Source organism: Mauremys mutica, chromosome 3, assembly GCF_020497125.1.
Source record: "Mauremys mutica isolate MM-2020 ecotype Southern chromosome 3, ASM2049712v1, whole genome shotgun sequence".
NCBI classification, from domain to species: domain Eukaryota; kingdom Metazoa; phylum Chordata; order Testudines; family Geoemydidae; genus Mauremys; species Mauremys mutica.
This window is the reverse complement of record NC_059074.1, coordinates 50,742,714-50,765,677: the sequence shown is the minus strand read 5'-3', so window position 1 is coordinate 50,765,677 and position 22,964 is coordinate 50,742,714. Positions and strand designations below refer to the sequence as shown.

Below are 22,964 nucleotides of genomic sequence, written 5' to 3'. Positions count from 1 at the left end.
GTAAAAAAAGGTTGGGCAGCACTCTTTCCATTTGTGCAACTGGCACCCATTGACACTGCCCATTGAGACCAGTGGGAGATCCACTGGAGATTGAGTTGTATGTGATCTTAAATTCACACCCTAGCACACAAACCAATAATTATTAAGAGGTGCACATGTAAATATTCTTTTCCTTGAATAAGGGAATCCTTTCTGAGAGGATATGACCTCTGACTACAGCTAACAGCCTGCAGATGAAGCAGCAGCAGTTCTTCTGAACAAGCAAAGATCAGGAAGCTGGTTCTCTCACTTCAGGCTCATGCTTCAGACTGAGACAAGTAGCTATCTCAGGAGACAATGGGAGCCTATAGACCAAGGGTAGGCAACCTATGGCACATATGCCGAAGGCGGCACACGAGCTGATTTTCAGTGGCACTCACACTGTGCGGGTCCTGGCCACCAGTCGGGGGGGCTCTGCATTTTAATTTAATTTTAAATTAAGCTTCTTAAAAATTTTAAAATCTTATTTACTTTACATACAACAATAGTTTAGTTATATATTATAGACTTATAGAAAGAGACCTTCTAAAAATGTTTAAATGTATTATCGGCACGTTAAACCTTAAATTAGGGTGAATAAATGAAGACTCGGCACACTGCTTCTGAAAGGTTGCCGACCCCTGCTATAGACCAAACCAGAGGAGAAGCTGCATGTATATAAGATCACAGAAATGACAAAAATCTGGAAGGCCCAATAAATGAACTAATAAACTGTGCAAGCACCACACTGTCCCTAATTAGAGTACTAATTCTACAGTGCCCAAATGTCACCATCAAAGATGCACTGCTGTTAATAGTACTGTAGCCTGTTTTAATTCACTTAATAGAGTTTCTCAGCATTCCTTTTTATATTTAAGCATATAGTTGGATCTCTTGACAGGCAATTACTCAACTGAGAAGCTGATTAACTACCAAATAAAGGTTTTTAAATCTCAGTAATACTGTTGATTCTGTATTGCTTTCTATTAAAGAGCAGAATCCTTGATACAATATGGAATTTCTTTTTTTCCAACCTCCAGTATTAACCTCAACTGCATTCCACCAATGACAATTTCCTATCCACAAAGTAAACTAAAGTGATAAAAGAAGAAACAGTAGTTTAACAGAGCAACAAAAGAAATAGCTTATTGATCTTAAAGGGCATGTCAAGACAGCATAATCTTCAAAACCTGGTCTCAGTTGCCAATCAATTACTTAAAGTTTTATTTCTACTAATCAAATTAGTTCCTGCATTGTTTGTTTCAAGTAAAAGTATGAAATAGAGAAAAGTGCTGATTTTAGACAACAGCTTTAGTGATTTTAAGTGTTTAATATTGTGTACATATTCTTAAACGTCAGTGCACATTTTAAGCAAATAATTGTGCATCCATGCATTACTGCATATTTAAGACCCTGAATCACACCACACTGAAAACCCACTCGAACAGATTCAGACCAGTTTATTGAAAACCAGCTTTATATAAGATTTCCTGTACCAAGTAAACCTATGCATCTGCATTAATTAGTGCTGTAGTGAGCAACTCATTACAAAAAACAAAAAACTCTTTTAACCACTTCCATTAAGATCTCTGCTGAGAATCCCAAATCTTCAGCAATTCAACTCTTAGGCTCACCTAAAGTGTTTATCAGGGTTACCCCATATCATCTGAGTAAAACCATCACCATCCGAAATCAGGCTGCTCAGAACAGGACTTTCTACAAAGCAAAATTAGCTATGATGAGATAGAGAGGCAAGATGACTGTTTTCAGACAATTTTTAAAAAGTTGGATCATATTTAGGAGATATGACAAGAGAGCAGTTGACGAGGGGAGGGAGACAATTACAGAAGGGAAACAAGGAAAAACCAAAGGGATGAAAAGCAGAAATAGAGCCAAAATGTGAAAGAAAGATAATAGGGAAAGGAGAGAGCATTACAACTATGAGACAGAATGGTAGGACTGAACAAAATCTGCAAATAGGAGTAACGAATGGGCAGTACTGCCAACCCTAAGCATTCCAAATCAGAAGTCAGACCCCATTTCATCATGAAAATGTCTTGAAATAACATGAAGTTTGTTTTACTTGCCTTTTGGTTTTTGAGCCTTTAGGGTTTACATTTCCAAACTTCTCTCCAACACTATGATGTCTAGAAACATTTTTTAAAAAAAAGAATTGAAGCTGAGGTTTTCACATACTAACATGACTCCAGGATCTGGGGCTTTAAGAAGAAAAATTAAATATCACTAACTATTGTTATTTTGTTACAAGTCTCACAATATAAAGAGATAGAGAGATAGAAATACCGGGAAGATAATGGCAGGAAGGGAAAGAAACATGACACGAATAATATGGAAAGATGTGATCCCAGAAATTAAAATGCTATGTGACAGCCCACGAGTTCTCTTCAAAAAAGAAAATTGTGTGACTTTTTTTCATTCCTGAATTTCATTTGATGAATCGTCACTAGCTCTGATGTTAATCTACCTTTCCTCCCTGAAAATGAACTACCTTTAAAAGACCTCAAAATTTGGCACTCTCTCTCATGAAGTCCCTAATCAGCTCCAAAAAAGGCCTGTCCAATATTTGTTTGAAAGAGAGAACACAAGGGGGAAGATAAAGAAAGAGTACAAGCGAAACTGAGGTGTGAAGATGGAAGACTGGGGAGTGGAAGGAAAAAGGTAGCTGCAAATTACATACAAGCAATCTGGATCTTTATGATTAAGGCCTATGGTAAAAGGAGAAGAAGATTTATAGGAGTGAGAGGAAGGAGGAAACAAAGAATGGAGGGAAAGCAAAATGGGTAGGAGTAGGAAATTATAAATGTGATGCTCTGTACCTCGGGGGAACACCCTACACCCCCATTTTCATCAATATGATTGTGTGGTATCTAATGCAAAGTTTGTCATGTTAGGTGTCTTCAGAAGGCTCATGATGTACTGAGATTGTTGTTATTGTAATGTTATAGGTTGTAATTTCATGTATTTAGTTATGAGGCTGAAAATGTGTCCTCATGGCTTAAAGCAAGCCCAGGCAAAAACTCTCCAAGAGCAGAGGGGTAGTTCACACCTCATCAGGACATGTATGGGACAAACACAGCCCAGCTCAAAGGAACAAATGACACTGGCCTAGGCAGCAACAAAGGATCTGTTGGACTCTTGAGTGAATCACCCCACTTCCTTTAGTCAGTTTGAGACTGCGATGAGGTAATGCTCACCTGACTCTGAAGGGGGGGACAAAGCCAAGAGGAAGAAAGAACATGATAAAAGAGAGAGACGTTTGACATGCTCTTCCTCTCTCTACCACCTCCATCTACAGACATCACCAGCAGGCGACTGAAGCACTGATCAAAGCAGGGCAACCAGCCAGCCTGTGGTGAGAAGCATCCAAGTTTGTAAGGGTACTGAAAGTGTTAAGCTCAGCTTAGAATGTGTTTTGCTTTTATTTCATGTGACCAAATCTGACTTGTTATGCTTTGACTTATAATCACTTAAAATCTATCTTTGTGGTTAATAAATGTGTTTGTTTATTCTACAGAGACTCCCCTTGGGATAACAAGTGTGGTACATATTAATTTCTTTGTTAAATTGACAAACTCATATAAGCTTGAAGCATCCACCAGGCATAACTGGACACTGCAAGATGGAGGTTCCTAGGACTGTGTCTGGGACTGGAGATATTGGCTAGTGTCATTTGGTTGCACAATCCAAGGAGCAGGTTACATGCCAAAGGCTGTGCATGAACAGCCCAGGAATGGGAGGGTTCTCACAGCACAGAAGGGTAAAGCTGGCTCCCAGAGTCAAGGATTGGAGTGACCTAGCAGATCACCGGTCCGGATAACACCAGGAGAATGTCACAATAAAAAAATTAACATAAGGAAAGGAAAGAGAGGTGAGCAGTGGAATAGGGCTTCATTATTATTACTAATGGTTGTGCATTTCATTTTGTTAGCATCTTGTTGCTTATCTCCTTATGGAATTTAATTGGTTCAACTTTGGAAAGCGATGGTGGGTCACATTCTACCCTCTCTGCCTATCTACTTCTCGGAAAGAAATATTTCTTCAGTGTTTCCTATCTACTGCCACTCAGAAGTAAAAATAAAAAAACACTATCTAAGCAACTGTGTTGAAAAATGTGAGATGAAAAATAAGGTACAGAGTTTCTAATGGGGAACTGTCTGCCAGAGGGCAACTTTAAACTTCCTTGTGTTAAGTCAAATTCTATCTTCTACTTACTCTACCTTCCGGCAAGTAGAAAAGAAGGAGAATATTTTTATCCCTGTTATTTGTAATACAGCAGAATTCAGCTATTAGAGACACCACAGTGACAACTGAATAATTTCACTTTAACTATGTCACAAATAGAATGGGCATTTTCACAGTACAGAACAGTAAGGGGAAAAAAATCAAATGAAAATACATATCAAACTTCATAAACGATTTGTTCCACCTTAAGTTGTATTAAACGCAAAGAGAAACAGTTGGCATTTTACACGAGCTAGTCAGGAAAGAATGTTTTCTAGTGCTCTTGTGAGTGTGTAAGATTTTGGATGCTGAGCTTAAAAAAAAAACAAGCTAAAAAATGGAGGCACACAAAATTAAGTCCTGATCCTGCAAACACTTACATATGTGCTCATATTTACTACTGTGAGTAACAATTGTGGCAGTTAGAAACATGGCACCTATGAACTCAGGGACCTCTGGGTGCAAGCTTGCAGAGGGGTGCATAAGGGTTATAGAGATCCCCTAGATTTGGTATTTGTATACTAGTTCAAAGAGTGTTATGTAAGGTCTCTAATGAAAGCCTGTCACACTGCTCATCATAATCTCTGTGAGATGTATGTGGGAGTTAGGTATATATACTGAAAATTATGTTTTTAGGGTCTGTGACTTGGGGCTGGTCACCAGAAGATGATAAACAAGTTTCTTTTATCAGTCTGTCTACATGCAAACTGAGTATTGTATGCTTCACAATGAACCCCTATTTACAGTCTGAGCTAAATGCTAATCAAGTATTTACAAAGTCTCTAGGGGAGAGTCGAGAGAGGAAAACAAGCAGATATTACCCTGTTTGCAAGGGACGACAATGGCTTTTGGACTATAACTTAGTGACAGAGACAAACTCTGGGTCTTTCCACTGAGGAGGAAAAAAAGACAGTTTGACTTGTCTTATGAAAAGAAGATCACAGCCAAGCCTGGCTGGATGGATTTTGGGTGAGCTTTTGCTCCATATACCATGGCAATGAATTAGTGGTTAAGTTTAGGCTCTAGTATGCAAGTTAGATTTTTATTTTCTAGATAGCCCTTTGTTTTCAATATTTCTGCTTACTATAATTTGAATCTCTCTTGTGCATTAAATGAACTTATACTTGCTTTCTCTATAAACAAATAAACAAAGTGACTCACACACTGCCAAATAGCAATCCTTTCCATGCAACAGTCCATGTCTCCTGTCCGGGAGCATATGAGTAGCTTGCACACTCTAGCATGACCAGGGACAGCTGCTGGTGAGCCTGGTGCAGGCCCCAGTGGGCAGGACTGGGGGCGGTACAACCATGTCGGAGGAGCTGCCTGGGCTGGGTGTTGGCTCCTGCGAGTGGTGGCCTGACATGCTGTTGCTTTTGTCCCATGGTTCCTGGTACAGCCCTGCAGATATCCGTTTTGATATAAATTTTGTATCCATGCAAGGCTCTACAGACAAGGCTCCCTCATGCTAAGGACAGGTGGTAGTGAGGTGCCTCACAACCCTGCATACCACTGGGAAGCATCACAGTAATGGCAGTTGTGTAAACATTTATTAACCTATAGGATTTTTTCTTGTTTTTAAGAGCTCTGATTTAACAGATTAAACCTTGAAACTGAATTGTTAAATATTAAAAGAAAGCATCAAAAAGCCTCGATTTTTTGTTCACTACTCTTGCTAAAAAGCTAGAGGATATCTGCTAAAGTGCAACCTTAGCTATAGATCTCTCAACCACCCACACAACAGTAAATACTTGTTTAAAAAATAGCAATTACTGAACAGCATGAAGAAGAAACATCGCATCCAGCACTGAATCAGCGCCATGGGAAACGTGTAAATAAAGTCTTTGGTGGGCAGATGCAACAACACTTAAGAAGCAGCATAAAAAATAAACACAAAATGGAGAAAACTCTTGGGGCAACATTGTGGATATATCAAAACTAAGATGATTTAAAGTATTTAAGATTTTTTTTTTAAGTTACTACAATACCTGCATCAAACACAGTATCATCTTCTAAGGCCCGCACAGCAATTTCTACAGCCTTCATTGAACTTCCTCCCATTTCCAGCACTGCAAAGCCACTCTTAACTGCGTTTTTTACTCCCAGGATGCTTCTTTCAGCGAACTCATCTGGTATTGCCCAAGCTCCACCATGGACTACAAGAACAGGTTTTGTGCTCATCTTATCAGATCAAAGATGATGTATCTGTTGAAACAAGCAGGTCCTTTTCAATGTAATGTTAATATTGCACCTCAGAACAACATTCACGAACATTAAAAGATTAATATTTTAGGTCTCAAATCCTGCTTTCTCTGTATGTGTTCGCACATGCGTAGAGTTCCAACCTCATGGGTCCAGTTACAGGATCAGGCCCATAGTTTCTGAATAGTTCCTTGCATTATAAATATCAAAGATTAATGTTTATCTCCCCATCCCCTGGCTTCTTCTGTTTTTTTACACATTTAAATATATTTTACATGAAGCTCTGAGTAAGCAGACCCTTTTACTTGTGTGTATCTCCTTAGAGGATTGAGGCTGACACAAGTACAGAATTATTAACATATTAAACTATCTTTTGGAGATCAAACCTCAATTGACAGGCAAATTTGGAGCAAGAGTGCCTTTGAAATTCAAATAAAAAGTTTCACATCTTTTTAATGTAAAAAGTTTTTTTTCCAAATTACATAGAAAAGCAAAATCTGAGACACAAAATTTCATGTGAAATATGTCACCAGTTTTCAACAGATGTAATTCTAATACAATTTTTAAAAATGATACATTATTGGCTGAGCTGGAAGCAATACCTCCGGTTAAGAATACCTAACGCTTTCCATTTTAAACTCCTATTCTCAGTGGAACTTTGCCATAATTTAACCTTTCAGACCTATATTTTCCATCTTTGCTCTCTGCTTCATGTTGAATTCTTTTGGAAGCTTCAGTGAAGACAGTTCAGGTATTTCTGACAAGGAACTTAGAGGGAAATAAAAAGTTTTCCCAACATTAAGTATTTTCCTAAACATTTATTTGAAAAGCTCTATTACCTCCAGGCTTTGGAATGGAAACTGGAAATTTGGATGGGGGTATATCTGGGGTCAAAGTGGTGCCTTATGTTGTCCACACAGATTTGGTTGAGTTGTAAACCTCTAAAAATTGCTATTTCATATACACAGACAAACTTAACTCTAGCATTTCCTAACTTTTGAGGACTTGTCCTTGCAAGCCTAACATTCTTGCAACATAAGTGTCTAGCAGCCAAATGAGGAAGGAGCAGACACTAGCTAGCACAGCCGATGTCTGTTAAAACTACTAGGCATTTGGAGCATTCCCAACCACATAGCTACATTAAGTAAACCAGAAAGACAGCTTGCTTTAGGAGCCTATATACCTGCCGTGGGATCACATGGTTGGGCCCTCACCTGTGAATTGGCTGAACCCTGGTTGAATGGGAGATAATTGGCTCTGATGATTTATCACACTTGCTGGCACAGGGATGAGTCATCAAGCTTAGGCAGGCTCAGAGGTAATTCAATTATGATTCAGAGTATTTTAGAGCACTTAGAAGAGTCCAGTTTTAAACAGAAAGCTGGTCTTAACTCTAAATGGTAACAGAGCTAACACTCCACTATAATTTAAGCATTTATACTGATTTCATCACCATAACATTGGCATGTTTTCATAGAATACAATGAAGCTTAGCAATAATGGCAAATACTGATGCTTAATTAGATGTGTTACCTAGCAGCTCTGTGTTCTTGGGCAACCAAGGCACAGTACTCCCAGCCAGTCTGATTCATGAAAGACCTCCCAACCTCCAGCCTCTGCTTGAACTAAATCTCCATCAGAAAAAAAGACTGACAAAAAGCAATGAAAAGGCAGTGGGAGACACACATAAACCCCTGGGATAAGGATGACAGGACTAAGGAAACTCCCCTAGCCTCATTTGCATCAAAGATGGGACAAGGAGGCATCTCCATTAGCATACAAAATGGAGAACAGAGATTCCAAGGCAAGAACTGCATGGAACTCTGGGACCAGAAAAGCAGGGAAGCACTGCATGATGGGGGATCTCTGTTCTAGAAGTTAATGAATTCACACCTGCGCACACCCAGCTCAGTAATTATCAGACCAATCCTAGTAATAATCCTTTATTAGTATCCAGAATAGTGAAGCTCCCTAATTGCATTGTGAGAACCCTCCAAGGAACACCACCCAAAGTGAGGAATGATCAGCTCCCATGGTATAGCCTGAACAAAACCAACTTTGGTATACTCCCTTGTTTACACACAAACAAATCTAGTGTTCTTCCTTGAACCATTGTTTCTCTACAAAAACTCCTACCCATGCTCAAGTAAGTGTTCTGATGCCTGGATCCAGCATCTGCATCAGTTCCACTGGGACTTCATCTTCTCCTGACTGATCATGCTGGAGGCTCTGCCTGTCTCCAGCACTCTGGACCATCAGCTACCACCACCGCCTAGGACCCCTGATTGATTCAAGCTTCATGGAGTGGTGAGAACCCAGCTCTCTCTCTCTAGGTACAGCCTTCTGACCCTGACTTGTGTGATCAGTTATAGTTTTGTAAAACTGACTTTTATAATCAAATTTAAGTTAGATTTAATACTATAACTGGTTTGTTTGTTTGGCTCCCCTTGTGTTATTACCTGGCAATAAATAACTTTCATGATTAAATAGGTTGCTTCTCTCTCCCCCTCAGGATGGTTGTTTTTTGTTTGTTTGTTTTGTTTTTTTTGGTTTCAACATTCATTCTGCAGCAATGCTCCTTGTACTTAAACTAAAAAATCCCTGCAGCACCCACAAATCCTCTGGCTCAACAAGTGGGTTACAATTGTAACATGAAAATGGGGATAGAGACCTGCTGAATCAGGGACATATGAGGGTAGCAGATTGAAAGTGCTGCTTGACCCAGCCTGCTGAGTCCAGGGACATATGAGGGGTCAGCTTGGGAGTGCTGATTAACCCAGTCCTCTCAGACATGTGTGAGAGCTTCAGGGGCTGGAAGAACCCCGCCCTGGGGAACTTAGGTCCTGCAGAATCGCTCCATTGGGAGGGAACTTGCAGCAGGGAGAAATAGAGCTCTGTATGAGAACACAAGTGACACAATCAGTACATTGATAGAAATACAGAAGCCCCCACCCTCAGAAGACTAACCCTAATAAATGAACATACCCCAAAGTAATGGGCAGAGCTGGTACTTCATGCTGGTAATTAAGTAGTATATTTGGTTTTGAGGATGATTAATACTAGTAGTGCTTTGTCTTCCCTTAAAAGGCCCTGGACAATGCCAGTTCTCCAAAGCCAAACTGTTTTAGTGGCTCCCTTCCTGCCTTTACTGTCTCCTGGCTTACAGTATGGAAGGTCTTAAAGCTACTTGGAGAACCTGTATTTCTCAATTGCATTTTAGCTCAATGAGAGAAAGCAATTTGAATGTTTTTGTCAACGAAAAACTTATGTTTTCATTAACTCTTCTACACTATTTACTTGTTGATTTTAATGGGAATTTTGCTTGAAAAACCAAGTGCCTTTTAGTGAACCAGCAAGTAAATGCAAGTAAAGTAAATGAAATAGTTCTCATCTTAAGTACAAAATGGCATCTTTTAATGACAGTGAATTATGCTAAATCAGTTTGAAAAAAAAGTGTTCTATTTGAGTGTATCCTACATTAGTTTTAAAATATGTTTACAGTTCTTTAAAACAAAGTGGCCAATAGCAAAACCTAGCTAAATTAGTTATCACAATGTTCCATAATAATAACACTCAGAGAGAAGAGGAATTTTAAAAGCACAACTAATGTTTGTGGTGGAAGTAGGATACAACCATCACAGTACAATGTTTATTTGCGGCATGAAAAATGGAATAGAGAAAGAAGTGATTACAGAGTGGCCACTGCTATTTACATAGATGTGGTTACAATCCTTTAATTATATTTATTTCCAAGCAATTTATGGGAAATGCTTTACAACAGTGAACTTCCTTTTTCTATGCAGTACAACAGTACCTTTGATATGAGAGCCAGACAAAGTGAATCAAAACTTTCTCCAAGAAGAATTTAGTTACTTTGAATGTATTTACAAAATGGATCTTAAATGCAGTTGATAACTATTATTACATTTGTAATTTTGTTACTAACCTGCTGTGCCAACTCCAGTAGTTGGATTTTTTTGTTGGCCTTTACAAGTGTTACATAATAATTTTAGTGTATGAACATGCTCCCTGGAGCCCTAATTCAGCAAAGAATGTAAGTGTAACCCACATACTTCCTGGGTGTGGTGTTCTGTCCCCTCTAGTGGCACCAAGACCACTTAGAGATTAATGAGTCTGCTCTACAGCCTTAGCCAAGGGCCATGTGGCTTTTAGCTCATGCAGTACAGGCTCATGCATTTAGCTCCAGAGGTCCCAGGTTGGATCCCAGCCAACACCAGGGTTTGTCAGTGTTATATAAGCATATGCATAACTTCAAGCATGTGAGTAGTCCAATTGATGCTGAAAATTAACCATTAATTAAATGCTTTACTGAATCAAGGCCTTTGTTAGGATACTATGAAAAGTTTCCCTTATTTTCATTACTTCCAAATCAAAGCATACTGAAGAAAATTATAATTCCACTACAGAAATGCCACTTCTTATAACTAAAGCAGTTTCAATATAGCAATTTGAGTGAACAAAACCAAAGTCAGGACTTGTTTTTCCTCTTACAAAAGTTTTGCATTTAAATTGTGGACTTTTTATATTTTTTAAGGATCATGTGGGCTATAAAAATTAGTATCTTTATAAAATTCACAACATATGCTTTACAGAAAGAATCAAGCAACACTGCTTCTCAGGAGCTTGCAATCTATTATGTACATAACATTAAACAGTGTGTGATATTCACAGTATGGAAGACTAAATATGACATGGAACAGAGACATGACACTAGGCACAGAGAAGTAAGGCTTCAGGAAGTGCTAAGAGGTTGCATGTTTTCCCATTGTACATATTATGTATGAAATGCTGACCCCATTGAAGTAAACTGCAAAAATCCCATTCACTTTAATATGGCAGGATTTCATCTCTATGTAAACCTTTTGTAATTATGATGTATGTTTTGGACAGGAATGTGGGTCACTGTGAGAGAGGCTGAGGAAATAAGAAAAAAATAAGCTTGTGTAGCATACAGGATTAGGAACATTATTCCACTAAGGGTATAGCTACACTGCAATTAAAAATACACTGCTGGCCTGTGCCAGCTGACTCAGGCTTCCAGGGATCCTGCTAAGGGGTTTAATTGCAGTGTAGGCATTCAGGCTTGGGCTGCAGCCCGAGCTCTGGGACCCTCACATCTCACAGAGCCAAGCCAGAACATATACACCACAATTAATCAGTCCCTTAGTCCAAACCCTGAGAGCCTGAATCAGCTGGCATCCCAGCTTTCTAATTGCAGTATAGACATATCCTTAGTAGCGTCAGGGCCGGCTCTAGGTTTTCTGCCACCCCAAGCGCCAAAAAAACAAACAAACAAAAAAAAAAAACAGGGCAGCAGGATCGCGCCGCTCCACTCTTCGGCAGCAATTCGGCAGCTGGTCCTTCGTTCTGAGAGGACTGAGGGACCCACCGCCGAATTGCCGTCAAAGACCCGGATGTGCCACCCCAGTAGTGGCCGGAGTGCCGCCCCTTGGTATTGGCCGCCCCGAGCACCTGCTTCCTTAGCTGGTGCCTGGAGCTGGCCCTGAGTAGTGTGGAAGGAAGAGTGAAGCAGGATGGGCAAGAAGGGAATGTAACTAGCAGGGGTGCATGGCTCAAGCAGGAAAGTGCTAGAAGAATAATGACAATATGTAGGTAGGGGCACAGCTGGGTAATCCCAGAGCGATGTGCTTCTCTATTAGTCTATTTCTGACTCCTGCTAAGAACAATTGTGACAGTTTCCCTTTTGTTGTCTCCTACAGATTACCAACTCTTGAAGGCTGGCACTGCAATTTCAGTGATCCAATCTAAGTCTACTAGAAGCATTCTTATTAGGGCTTCCACTCACAACCCAACTGTGGAGGGAAACTCTAATTTCCTTAAAGAGAAAAGTAAAAGTTTCTAACCAATACAAATTTCAGAACCCCACTTTCTTGGGTCTAATCCCAGGTCATAAATGGCAGAGGGCAGGTTGCCTTCAGAGTTGTACTCCTGGAGAGAACACAATTTTGATTTGATAGTCTGAATGAAGGATCGTACATTCAGTGGTGAATACCTGAATATATAATAATTAGAATGTACATTTATACAGAATTTTGTGTACTATATAATTCAAAGCATGTGACAACTGACAGACCTGTGGTCATAACATGATGTTTACTAGACTGCAGGTCCTTTTCTGATGTGTTTTATCCCTTATCATACTTTTATGATGGCATCAGAAGGGGCCAATAAGGTGTGGTGGTTTTCCTACTGGGTCCCAGCCAATCTTTCAAATTTTGCATAATTTGTGAGGTTAAATGCACTAGAAAATCCAAAACACCAGACAAAGTGAAATTTACATTGCATAAACAGTCTCCCTGTATATTCAAATTACATACAAAAACTGTTAAAAGAACATTAAGGATGCAAAGTCCCGCATTCAAAAGTTAGGAAATGCTAGGGTTAAGGCAATCTTAATTTTTCCCTCCTTTCTATAAATGTACAGCCTTTTATTACATGATCACATACTATTTTTTCCCATAGGACTTCATTCAACATACAGAACACATTATGGTCTGAGAATGAACTAAAGTGGCGTTGTTTCAACCTGAACAGTTGAAGTTTGGCAAAGATACCAGAAATTGAAAACAGATGCTTATAATGTGAAGTATTGGATAATCTTAAGTGTAGGTATCACTACCAGTTCTGCCTACAACACACTCTCAAGAGTTGCATAGGCAGAAATTGGAAACCAGTCTGTATAGAGTGTTTTTCATTTTGAAGACCTTTCCCCCTCTCCATCTCTTTCCCCTTCCCTTGCATCCCATTGCTGTCCCTCTCCCTGTTACTCTCCCCATTTATCTGCATATCACTAACTCTGCACTTGGTTTGTTTAACACCTCACTCACCCACTGTGCAATTTTCAAGCACAAAACTTATTCCTTAACCATTTTTCCTCAAATATGGGAAAGCAATTATTTAACTGAACACTGGATAGTTTTCACTAGGAAGACATAAGTGTGGTTGCTTTAGGTACCAGGACTGGGTGAGGAAGTGATCCATACGAGGACCTCTCTCTAAGAGGTGGTGGTCTACATATAACAAGTTTAAGTCTGGTAGTTCTCAATAACTTACCAGGGTTTTCTGCATTTTTTTTATTTCTGTGATTTGTTCTGTTCATTGTTAAATAAGATCCAACAACATTATGGTGCAGATTCACAAAGGTATTTGGGTGCCTATCTTCAATTGATTTCAATGAGAGTTTAGCACCTAAACATCTTTGTGAATCTAGACCTTTGCATATAAAATGCTTCAAAAGCAACCGAAAGTTCTGAACAGTTTAAAATAAACTGAACTTGCTGTGCTGTCCTAGAAGTCCACTGATTCTAGCTGAATGTTAAAAGGACAGCATAGAATGAGATATAATCAGTTGAAAAATATGAGTTAAAAGTTTCTGCAGGTTGTAATAGTGGGGTCTACCCCTTTAAGGGCTAGGAGGACTGGGGAGCACCCATCCCTGTTCTGGAGAGGACCCCAGCAGGCAGGTGCTGGGAATCATCTAAACCTAGCTAGGTAAAAATCAGGTGATGATATCAATTAGGGTAGGGGTATAGAGGAAAACATTCCCCTTGAAATACAACAGAGCATTATGAAGTGAACACACCTAGGGTGGGTAGAAATTCTGACCAGGAAGCTACTGATGGCTGAGAGGCACAATCTAGTTCAGGGATCAGCAACCTTTGGCACACAGCCCGCCAGGTAACAAGCAGATGTCATGAAATACAGTAAGCCCCCTGGCGGGCCAGGCCCGTTTGTTTATCTGCCGCGACCGCAGGTTCGGCCGATTGTGGCTCCCACTGGCCGTGGTTTGCTGCTCCAGGCCAATGGGGGCTGCGGGAAGTGGCGTGGGCCAAGGGATGTGCTGGTCGCTGCTTCCCGCCACCCCCATTGGCCTGGAGCAGCGAACCGCAGCCAGTGGGAGCTGCTATTCGCTGAACCTGCGGTCGCGGCAGGTAAACAAACCAGCCCGGCCCGCTAGGGTGCTTACCCTGGCATGCCGCATGCCAAAGGTTGCCGATCTCTGATCTAGTTTGAGAATGAGATTGTTATTTTATGTTGTCTCTCTACAGTTTCTTTCTGAGATAATAAACAGAGCCCTGGAACCAGGGCTATAATCAGATTTGGGTATGGCTAATTATCTAGAGTCCACCCTTTTACCCAGGTGTTACACTTGTTATCGATTACCTGCCAATACTTGTGAATTTACAATTACAATTTCCTGTTTTTAAAATGTTTGGTCTCGCATTGCTGTGGGAAAAACACAAATGAGGGAAGTAGACTAAACCCTAATCCTGCAGGTCATAACAGTAATAATTACTTCACCTACAGTAGGTGTAAGTGCCTGCCCATGTAGATCAGCTGCTGACTGAGGGGTTCTCAAACTGGGGGGTTGGGATGCCTCAGGGGGTCGTGAGATTATTACATGATGGGTTGCGAGCTGCCAGCCTCCACCCCAAACCCCGCTTTGCATCCAGCATTTATAATGGTGTTAAATATATTAAAAAGTGTTTTAAATGTATGGGGGGGGTTTCACACTCAGAGGCTTGCTATGTGAAAGGGGTGACCAGTACAGAAGTCTGAGAACCCCTGTGCTAACCGAATGTGCGGAGGAAAGAGTACAAGCTAATTCCCCAAACAAACAAATGGAGGGGGAAAAAACAGAAGAAAGAAGGTGTTTTTTTTTCTGACCTTGCTTTACATTGTAGTAATAGTCGGTGTTATTTATACTGACAGTAGATAACTTTTTTTAAAATCAGAAATAATAGTTTAAATATGTTCTCAACTGATGATGGCAGCAGGTGCACAGCTAGTAGTGAAGGGATTCTTATAACTGCAGTTGGTATGTTAAAGCTTTTTTGTATTTTTAAAGAGTACTGGTAGGCTTTAAATTGCCCCTAAATATTTGGCTCACAGTTTCAAAGAGTTTACAGTAGTCTGTGTTACTTGCATTTTGAAAATACTTCTCAGCTTAAATTACTTTGCTTTATTTTGAGGTTGAGCAAGGTTTCCATCTATAGGCCTTTGAATTGATGCAAAATTAACAAGGCATAATAGAATTTGTGTGTGGCTATCTATTACAGTTCTACCACTATCTTCCCACTCATTTGCAAAAATGGATTATTCTAACCTATCCTATTCTTCTGTATACTCCTGAAGTGGGGAGAGAGAGAGAGAGCCTGGAGCACTGGGCCTGGTATAAGATATGACGCCCGAACCATATTACAGCCATGTATTAAAGCGGATGTTTACAAGTTTTACTGTCGGATACATGAACTTGGCAAAGGTACTGCTAGTGTTCCTAGAACACAGGCATGCCGAAGAAGTAACAGATACTGGGTATGCGTGTGAACACACTCAAAAAGATTAACAAAGGTACATCCTGACCTAACGCCAGATAAGAGGGTTTGACAGAAGTGATGAATAGGGATATTTTGCCTGAGACAACTGGAGCAAGATACAAGGGGAGGTAACAAGCAGATGCCATGAAATACATAAGGTAGTATGTAAGTTGTTTGTCTCAGTCTATAAATGTCAGGGTACCTCACTGACTGAACCACTCCTTCCCATTAGATACTCATGTATTAGCCTACCTGTAACCACAGATCCAGGGAATTGGGACTATGCCTTGAGGGCAATAAACCTGGCCAAGAGCATTTGTCACTGAACAGTGCCTGTGGTCTTTCTTTCTGGGTAGTACTTATGACACTCTGCCCCAAAGACACACTCAACATCCCATATTCACCATGGTGATATTGATATGTTTTGTACAACATATGCCTTGTGAGGTATCATTCTAAAAGTCTTTGTATGTTGAACATTAATATCCTGTTAAGTTGTATGTGCTATCATGGTATAGGAAGTTATAAATTTTTGCAATGCACGTATTACTGAAACATTTTGTGAGGTTGGGAACACTCACAAGCAGCCTTTCAGGTACAACAATAAAAAGGCCAAACAATGTTGATGGCCAATTGAGGAGATACATACCCTCACAAGGATTACCCCAGGATCTGGGTACAACAGAAACCTCTCAGAGATAGCACTACACAATGGGGACTGTTTGACTCCGGTCACAGTAAAAGATCTTTCCAGCATGTTGGAAGAAGATATAAAAGGGGGAAGTTACAGCATGACAGGGCCTCACTCCCCTACAACACAACACCTGGAAACACCTTAGGAACAAATACTGAACCGGGGAGCATCACAGCCAGGAAAGAAGGAAGCCTTGCCCATGTATGGAAGCTTGATGGACTGTTTGTACTACAAACAGGGTGACACACTGCTTGATTCAAATCCTATCTAGTTTATAAGACTTACATTGCAATTTTGTTTATTTCTTAGGTAACCATTTTTGTCTGCTATCACTTAATCTATCCTTCCATTATAGTTATACCTAAAATAGTGTGGTTTGCTTGAAGTGTGTGAGGAATCTGCTCAGGCACAGGGTTGGGGCATTGTCCTCTCCACACAGAGGGAGGGGTGGACAGGATAAAAAACTTATACTGACCAGGGCAAGATGGTACAGCTCTGGGGTAAGACCCGGGAGTGGTCTGCAGCTTGTCAGGCACAGTGTGAGAAGGAGCCCAGGCTCGTGAGACAGGGCTCAGTGGTACCCCAGTTCCAGGTTGCACCTTGGTGTGAGGAGCGGTCAGAGTACTATTGAGGTCTGTTGAACCAACTATCTTCACAGGGCTGGGACAGCACATGGAAAGAGCACACATGTCCATCAACCGATGATAACTCCTACCTCTTTCACCATAGTCTCACTTTGTACATTGCTCCATCCTCCAAAAACAATTCACCATTAATCATGAAGTTGTGCAGTTACTTACCTTCGTACCCACATGTGCTTACAGCAAACTTTGTTCTCTCCAACACCTTTTCTCCCAGTGTCAGTGCTTAAAGCTTTCCCGGTCACAGACCCAGAAAATAAAATTTCAAACAAGTAAGTTGGCTTGTGGAGGGGGACACACGTTTAGTATAGCTTGAGGAAAAACCTGCTCTGACTGGTGGCTTTACCCACTTGCATATATTCTGGGTCAAGTGGGGAAAGCCTCCTGGGCTGCTGCAGGAAGCACGTAGAGCTCTCTCCCTTCAGGTACTGACATTGTGTTTTGTTCTCTCCTCTCCATAGGGGAGAGGATAAGTGGAGCATGTGCACTTTGTTTTGTGTGTTTGGGGGGGTTTTTTTTGTTTGTTTTTTAAATACCTGTTGTATGTGAGAGAAGGTAAGGTCAAAGAACCGTGCCTCGAACTTGAGTTGGAACCAGTAGCACTGGGGTTTGTGATGACCATTAGTTCCACAGTCTGGGACCACCACTGGAGAAAGTTTTATCTCCTGCACAGCAGAGCTTTACTCTTAGTGTTCAGAGTTCCCTTGAGCCAGTGGAGGGGAGAAGAGCAGAGAAGCTATCCTGTTTCCCCACACTGGAGAAGAGGGGAAGTAGAAAGAGCCCAGGGAAGCTCTGTTTTTCTCCTCCCTTCCTGTGAACAACAGAAGAGCTCCTCTTCTTTTCCTAGCCTTCCCTGCAATACCAGGTCCAAGAAGGGGGAGGGTGAAGCCTGTTGCAATGCCCTCCCCCTAAGCCAGGGAGAGGTGGATGTAGAATGTTAGGAGTTGTAGAAGGAGCAGAGATGAAGTTGAGGTGAAGGGAGGGCAGAATTGACAAGGGGGCTGGCAGAGCAGAAGTGACTGGGGGGAGTGATAGACCCTCCGCTCTTTTCACACATCTCTAAGCATGGTTTCTTTCATGCCTGCTCTTAAACCGCACTGTAAGGCTTTCAGGAAAAACTACATTTATGTTTGTACAGCATGCAGTACAACAGGGCACCATCCTAATTACAACATCAATAATTTCAGCCCAATACACTTATGAACAATCTGTTCATTACAACATGATGTTGATCACTGTGCAGAGATGGACCTGACTTGAATTACCTGAAGTTCCATACAGCATCGTGGGAGAGGAGACAGGAAATACAAGGGAAAGGCCCAGGTCAGTTAACTCAGTCAATAGTGCAGATGAGGGCTACATCATAACACCCTCCCAAAAGCTGATCCCAGGTAGGTCTGAGGAGAGCTGCCTTCTGTGACTTACCTGGGGGTAGGAACCCGGAGCACTCAAGTAGCAGGTGGGGCAGTTGTTGCATAGCACTGCTGCAGCAGAAGCCCAAGAGAAAGCTGCCTGCTTGCTGGCTCTGCTCAGGGGCACACAATTACGGGTGACTGAGTGGAGAGGCTCAGCTATAAGCAGTCCCACAGCTGCAGCAAAGAAGCAGTGGGCAGTGAGCCAACTAAAGCCGGGAAAGGCTGCTACAGATCTGGGAAAGGGATGGGTGAGCCCAGCAGCAGCAATGAGGAGAGAGCAGTACACTAGGCAGCTACAGGCCTTAGCCACAGCTCAGAACAGCTTCCTGCCCATTTCCAGCCAAGCACAGCCCTGTGTGAGCCACGCCTCCAGACCAGCCTTAAAGAGACAGAAGCACACACAAGACTGCTACCTCCAGGGATACTAGAAATCCACCTCATGTGAGGCTGGCATGGCAGACAGATATTGTATAGCTCACAAAAAGAATATAGCCCTTGAACTATTCTCTCAGGAAGGTGCTCTACATAGAATAGCACTGCTAAAAGGGCACAGGACCCAGCTCAGGGGAGGAGTCCCTAGCAGAAGAGAAAGCTAACATTATTTCCTCCATGTCTATTTGTTTTTTTTTTCTTTAAATATAATCACCAAATAACTTTAAGAACATAAGAACATAAGAAAGGCCATACCGGGTCAGACCAAAGGTCCATCTAGCTCAGTATTTGTCTACCGACAGTGGCCAATGCCAGGTGCCCCAGAGGGAGTGAACCTAACAGGCAATGATCAAGTGATCTCTCTCCTGCCATCCATCTCCATCCTCTGACAAACAGAGGCTAGGGACACCATTCTTACCCATCCTGGCTAATAGCCATTTATGGACTTAGCCACCATGAATTTATCCAGTCCCCTTTTAAACATTGTTATAGTCCTAGCCTTCACAACCTCCTCAGGTAAGGAGTTCCACAAGTTGACTGTGCGCTGCGTGAAGAAGAACTTCCTTTTATTTGTTTTAAACCTGCTGCCTATTATTTTCATTTGGTGACCCCTAGTTCTCGTATTATGGGAATAGGTAAATAACTTTTCCTTATCCACTTTCTCAACATCACTCATGATTTTATATACCTCTATCATGTCCCCCCTTAGTCTCCTCTTTTCCAAGCTGAAGAGTCCTAGCCTCTTTAATCTTTCCTCGTATGGGACCCTCTCCAAACCCCTAATCATTTTAGTTGCCCTTTTCTGAACCTTTTCTAGTGCCAGAATATCATTTTGGGGTGAGGAGACCACATCTGTACACAGTATTCGAGATGTGGGCGTACCATGGATTTATATAAGGGCAATAATATATTCTCAGTCTTATTCTCTATCCCCTTTTTAATGATTCCTAAAATCCTGTTTGCTTTTTTGACCGTCTCTGCACACTGCGTGGACATCTTTAGAGAACTATCCACGATGACGCCAAGATCTTTTTCCTGACTCGTTGTAGCTAAATTAGCCCCCATCATGCTGTATGTATAGTTGGGGTTATTTCTTCCAATGTGCATTACTTTACATTTATCCACATTAAATTTCATTTGCCATTTTGTTGCCCAATCGCTTAGTTTTGTGAGATCTTATTGAAGTTCTTCACAATCTGCTTTGGTCTTAACTATCTTGAGTAGTTTAGTATCATCTGCAAACTTTGCCACCTCACTGTTTACCCCTTTCTCCAGATCATTTATGAATAAATTGAATAGGATTGGTCCTAGGACTGACCCTTGGGGAACACCACTAGTTACCCCTCTCCATTCTGAGAATTTACCATTAATTCCTACCCTTTGTTCCCTGTCCTTTAACCAGTTCTCAATCCATGAAAGGAACTTCCCTTTTATCCCATGACAGCTTAATTTACGTAAGAGCCTTTGGTGAGGGACCTTGTCAAAGGCTTTCTGGAAATCTAAGTACACTATGTACACGGATCCCCCTTGTCCACATGTTTGTTGACCCCTTGAAAGAACTCTAATAGATTAGTAAGACACGATTCCCTTTACAGAAACCATGTTGACTATTGCTCAAGAGTTTATGTTTTTCTATGTGTCTGACAATTTTATTCTTTACTATTGTTTCAACTAATTTGCCCGGTACCGATGTTAGACTTACCGGTCTGTAATTGCCGGGATCACCCCTAGAGCACTTTTTAAATATTGGCGTTACATTAGCTAACTTCCAGTCATTGGGTACCGAAGCCGATTTAAAGGACAGGTTACAAACCTTAGTTAATAGTTCCGCAACTTCACATCTGAGTTCTTTCAGAACTCTTGGGTGAATGCCATCTGGTCCCGGTGACTTGTTAATGTTGAGTTTATCAATTAATTCCAAAACCTCCTCTAGTGACACTTCAATCTGTGACAGTTCCTCAGATTTGTCACCTACAAAAGCCAGCTCAGGTTTGGGAATCTCACTAACATCCTCAGCCGTGAAGACTGAAGCAAAGAATCCATTTAGTTTCTCCGCAATGACTTTATCATCTTTAAGCGCTCCTTTTGTATCTCGATCGTCAAGGGGCCCCACTGGTTGTTTAGCAGGCTTCCTGCTTCTGATGTACTTAAAAAACATTTTGTTATTACCTTTGGAGTTTTTGGCTAGCCGTTCTTCAAAATCCTCTTTGGCTTTTCTTATTACACTCTTGCACTTAAGTTGGCAGTGTTTGTGCTCCTTTCTATTTGCCTCACTAGGATTTGACTTCCACTTTTTAAAGGAAGTCTTTTTATCTCTCACTGCTTCTTTTACATGGTTGTTAAGCCACGGTGGCTCTTTTTTAGTTCTTTTACTGTTTTTCTTAATTTGGGGTATACATTGAAGTTGGGCCTCTATTATGGTGTCTTTAAAAAGGGCCCACGCAACTTGCAGGGATTTCTCTTTAGTCACTGTACCTTTTAACTTTTGTCTAACTAACCCCCTCATTTTTGTATAGTTCCCCCTTTTGAAATTAAATGCCACAGTGTTGGGCAGTTGAGGTGTTCTTCCCACCACAGGGATGTTGAATGCTATTGTATTATGGTCACTATTTCCAAGCGGTCCTGCTATAGTTACCTCTTGGACCAGCTCCTGCGCTCCACTCAGGATTAAATCTAGAGTTGCCTCTCCCCTTGTGGGTTCCCGTACCAGCTGCTCCATGAAGCAGTCATTTAAAGTATCGAGAAATTTTATCTCTGCATTTCGCCCTGAAGTGAAATGTTCCCAGTCAATATGGGGATAATTGAAATCCCCCACTATTATTGGGTTCTTAATTTTGATAGCCTCTCTAATTTCCCTTAGCATTTCATCATCACTATTACTGTCCTGGTCAGGTGGTCGATAATAGATCCCTAATGTTATATTTTTACTAGAGCATGAAATTTCTATCCATAGAGACTCTATGGAACATGTGGATTCGCTTAAGATTTTTACTTCATTTGAATCTACACTTTCTTTCACATATAGTGCCACTCCTCCCCCTGCACGGCCTGTTCTGTCCTTCCGATATATTTTGTACCCCGGAATGATTGTGTCCCATTGATTGCTCTCAGTCCACCAAGTTTCTGTGATGCCTATTATATCTATATCCTCCTTTATCACAAGGCACTCTAGTTCACCCATCTTATTATTTAGACTTCTGGCATTTGTGTACAAGCACTTCAAAAACTTGTCCCTGTTTATTAGCCTGCCTTTTTCTGATGTGCCAGATTCTTTTTTATGTGACTGTTTATCATCTGATCCGGCCCTTACATTATACTTTTCAGTCCTCTGCTCCTGACTATAACCTGGAGATTCTCTATCATCAGACTCTCCCCTAAGAGAAGTCTGTGTCCGATCCACACGCTCCTCTGCAGCAGTCGGCTTTCCCCCATCTCCTAGTTTAAAAACTGCTCTACAACCTTTTTAATGTTTTACTTTGATATACAAGCTGGAGGAACAGGAGTGAGCTAATGTTATGGAAGAGACACATTCCAGATTATATAATACAAAATAGCAATACTCTTAAAAAGCACACTTACCTTCAACTCACACAAACAGCTCTACCTCATACAGTCCTTATTAGACTCCTGAGTACAATAAATGTGAGTAAAATGTAGCACAGCTAAGTATTAATCCTAGACTTCCAAATCCAAAGCTAACCTTTGTCTGTGTATTTCTGAACTACTATCAAAGCCTGGTAAATGTATAACTAAAACTCAGACAATTAAAATGAAGTTGTCTGAGCTGTTCACCTCCCGAATTAAGAGACCTCAAAGAGCTATCATGACATTAATTATTAACATTGCTTATTTAAAAAATGCTGCAAACTGCCTACTTGCAGGAATAGCAAATCTCTGCAGACCTTTAGAATGCCAGAATTCCTATAAATAAATGAAAATAGCAATAGCAGTGCTATTTACT

The 22,964-nt window shown here is 41.0% G+C and overlaps 1 protein-coding gene across 8 annotated transcripts in view; it reads right to left on the bottom strand.

Moving 5' to 3' along the window:
* LOC123366530 (isoaspartyl peptidase/L-asparaginase-like) overlaps positions 1-22,721 on the bottom strand; it is a 231,610-nt gene extending 208,889 nt beyond the window's left edge. For 5 of the 8 annotated variants that reach the window (XM_045010098.1, XM_045010097.1, XM_045010099.1 and 2 more), the window contains exons 1-2: positions 22,583-22,721; positions 6,249-6,465 (exon numbers count right to left, since the gene is read on the bottom strand). In XM_045010098.1, the coding sequence (XP_044866033.1) occupies positions 6,249-6,441 (193 nt within the window). In that variant the 5' untranslated portion in view covers positions 6,442-6,465; positions 22,583-22,721. Of the gene's footprint in view, positions 1-6,248; positions 6,466-13,557; positions 13,664-14,086; positions 14,109-18,581; positions 18,898-22,582 lie in introns of those variants that run through there. The other 3 variants (XM_045010094.1, XM_045010096.1, XM_045010095.1) reach the window with 3 other exon arrangements.
* Between the last annotated feature and the right edge of the window lie 243 nt (positions 22,722-22,964).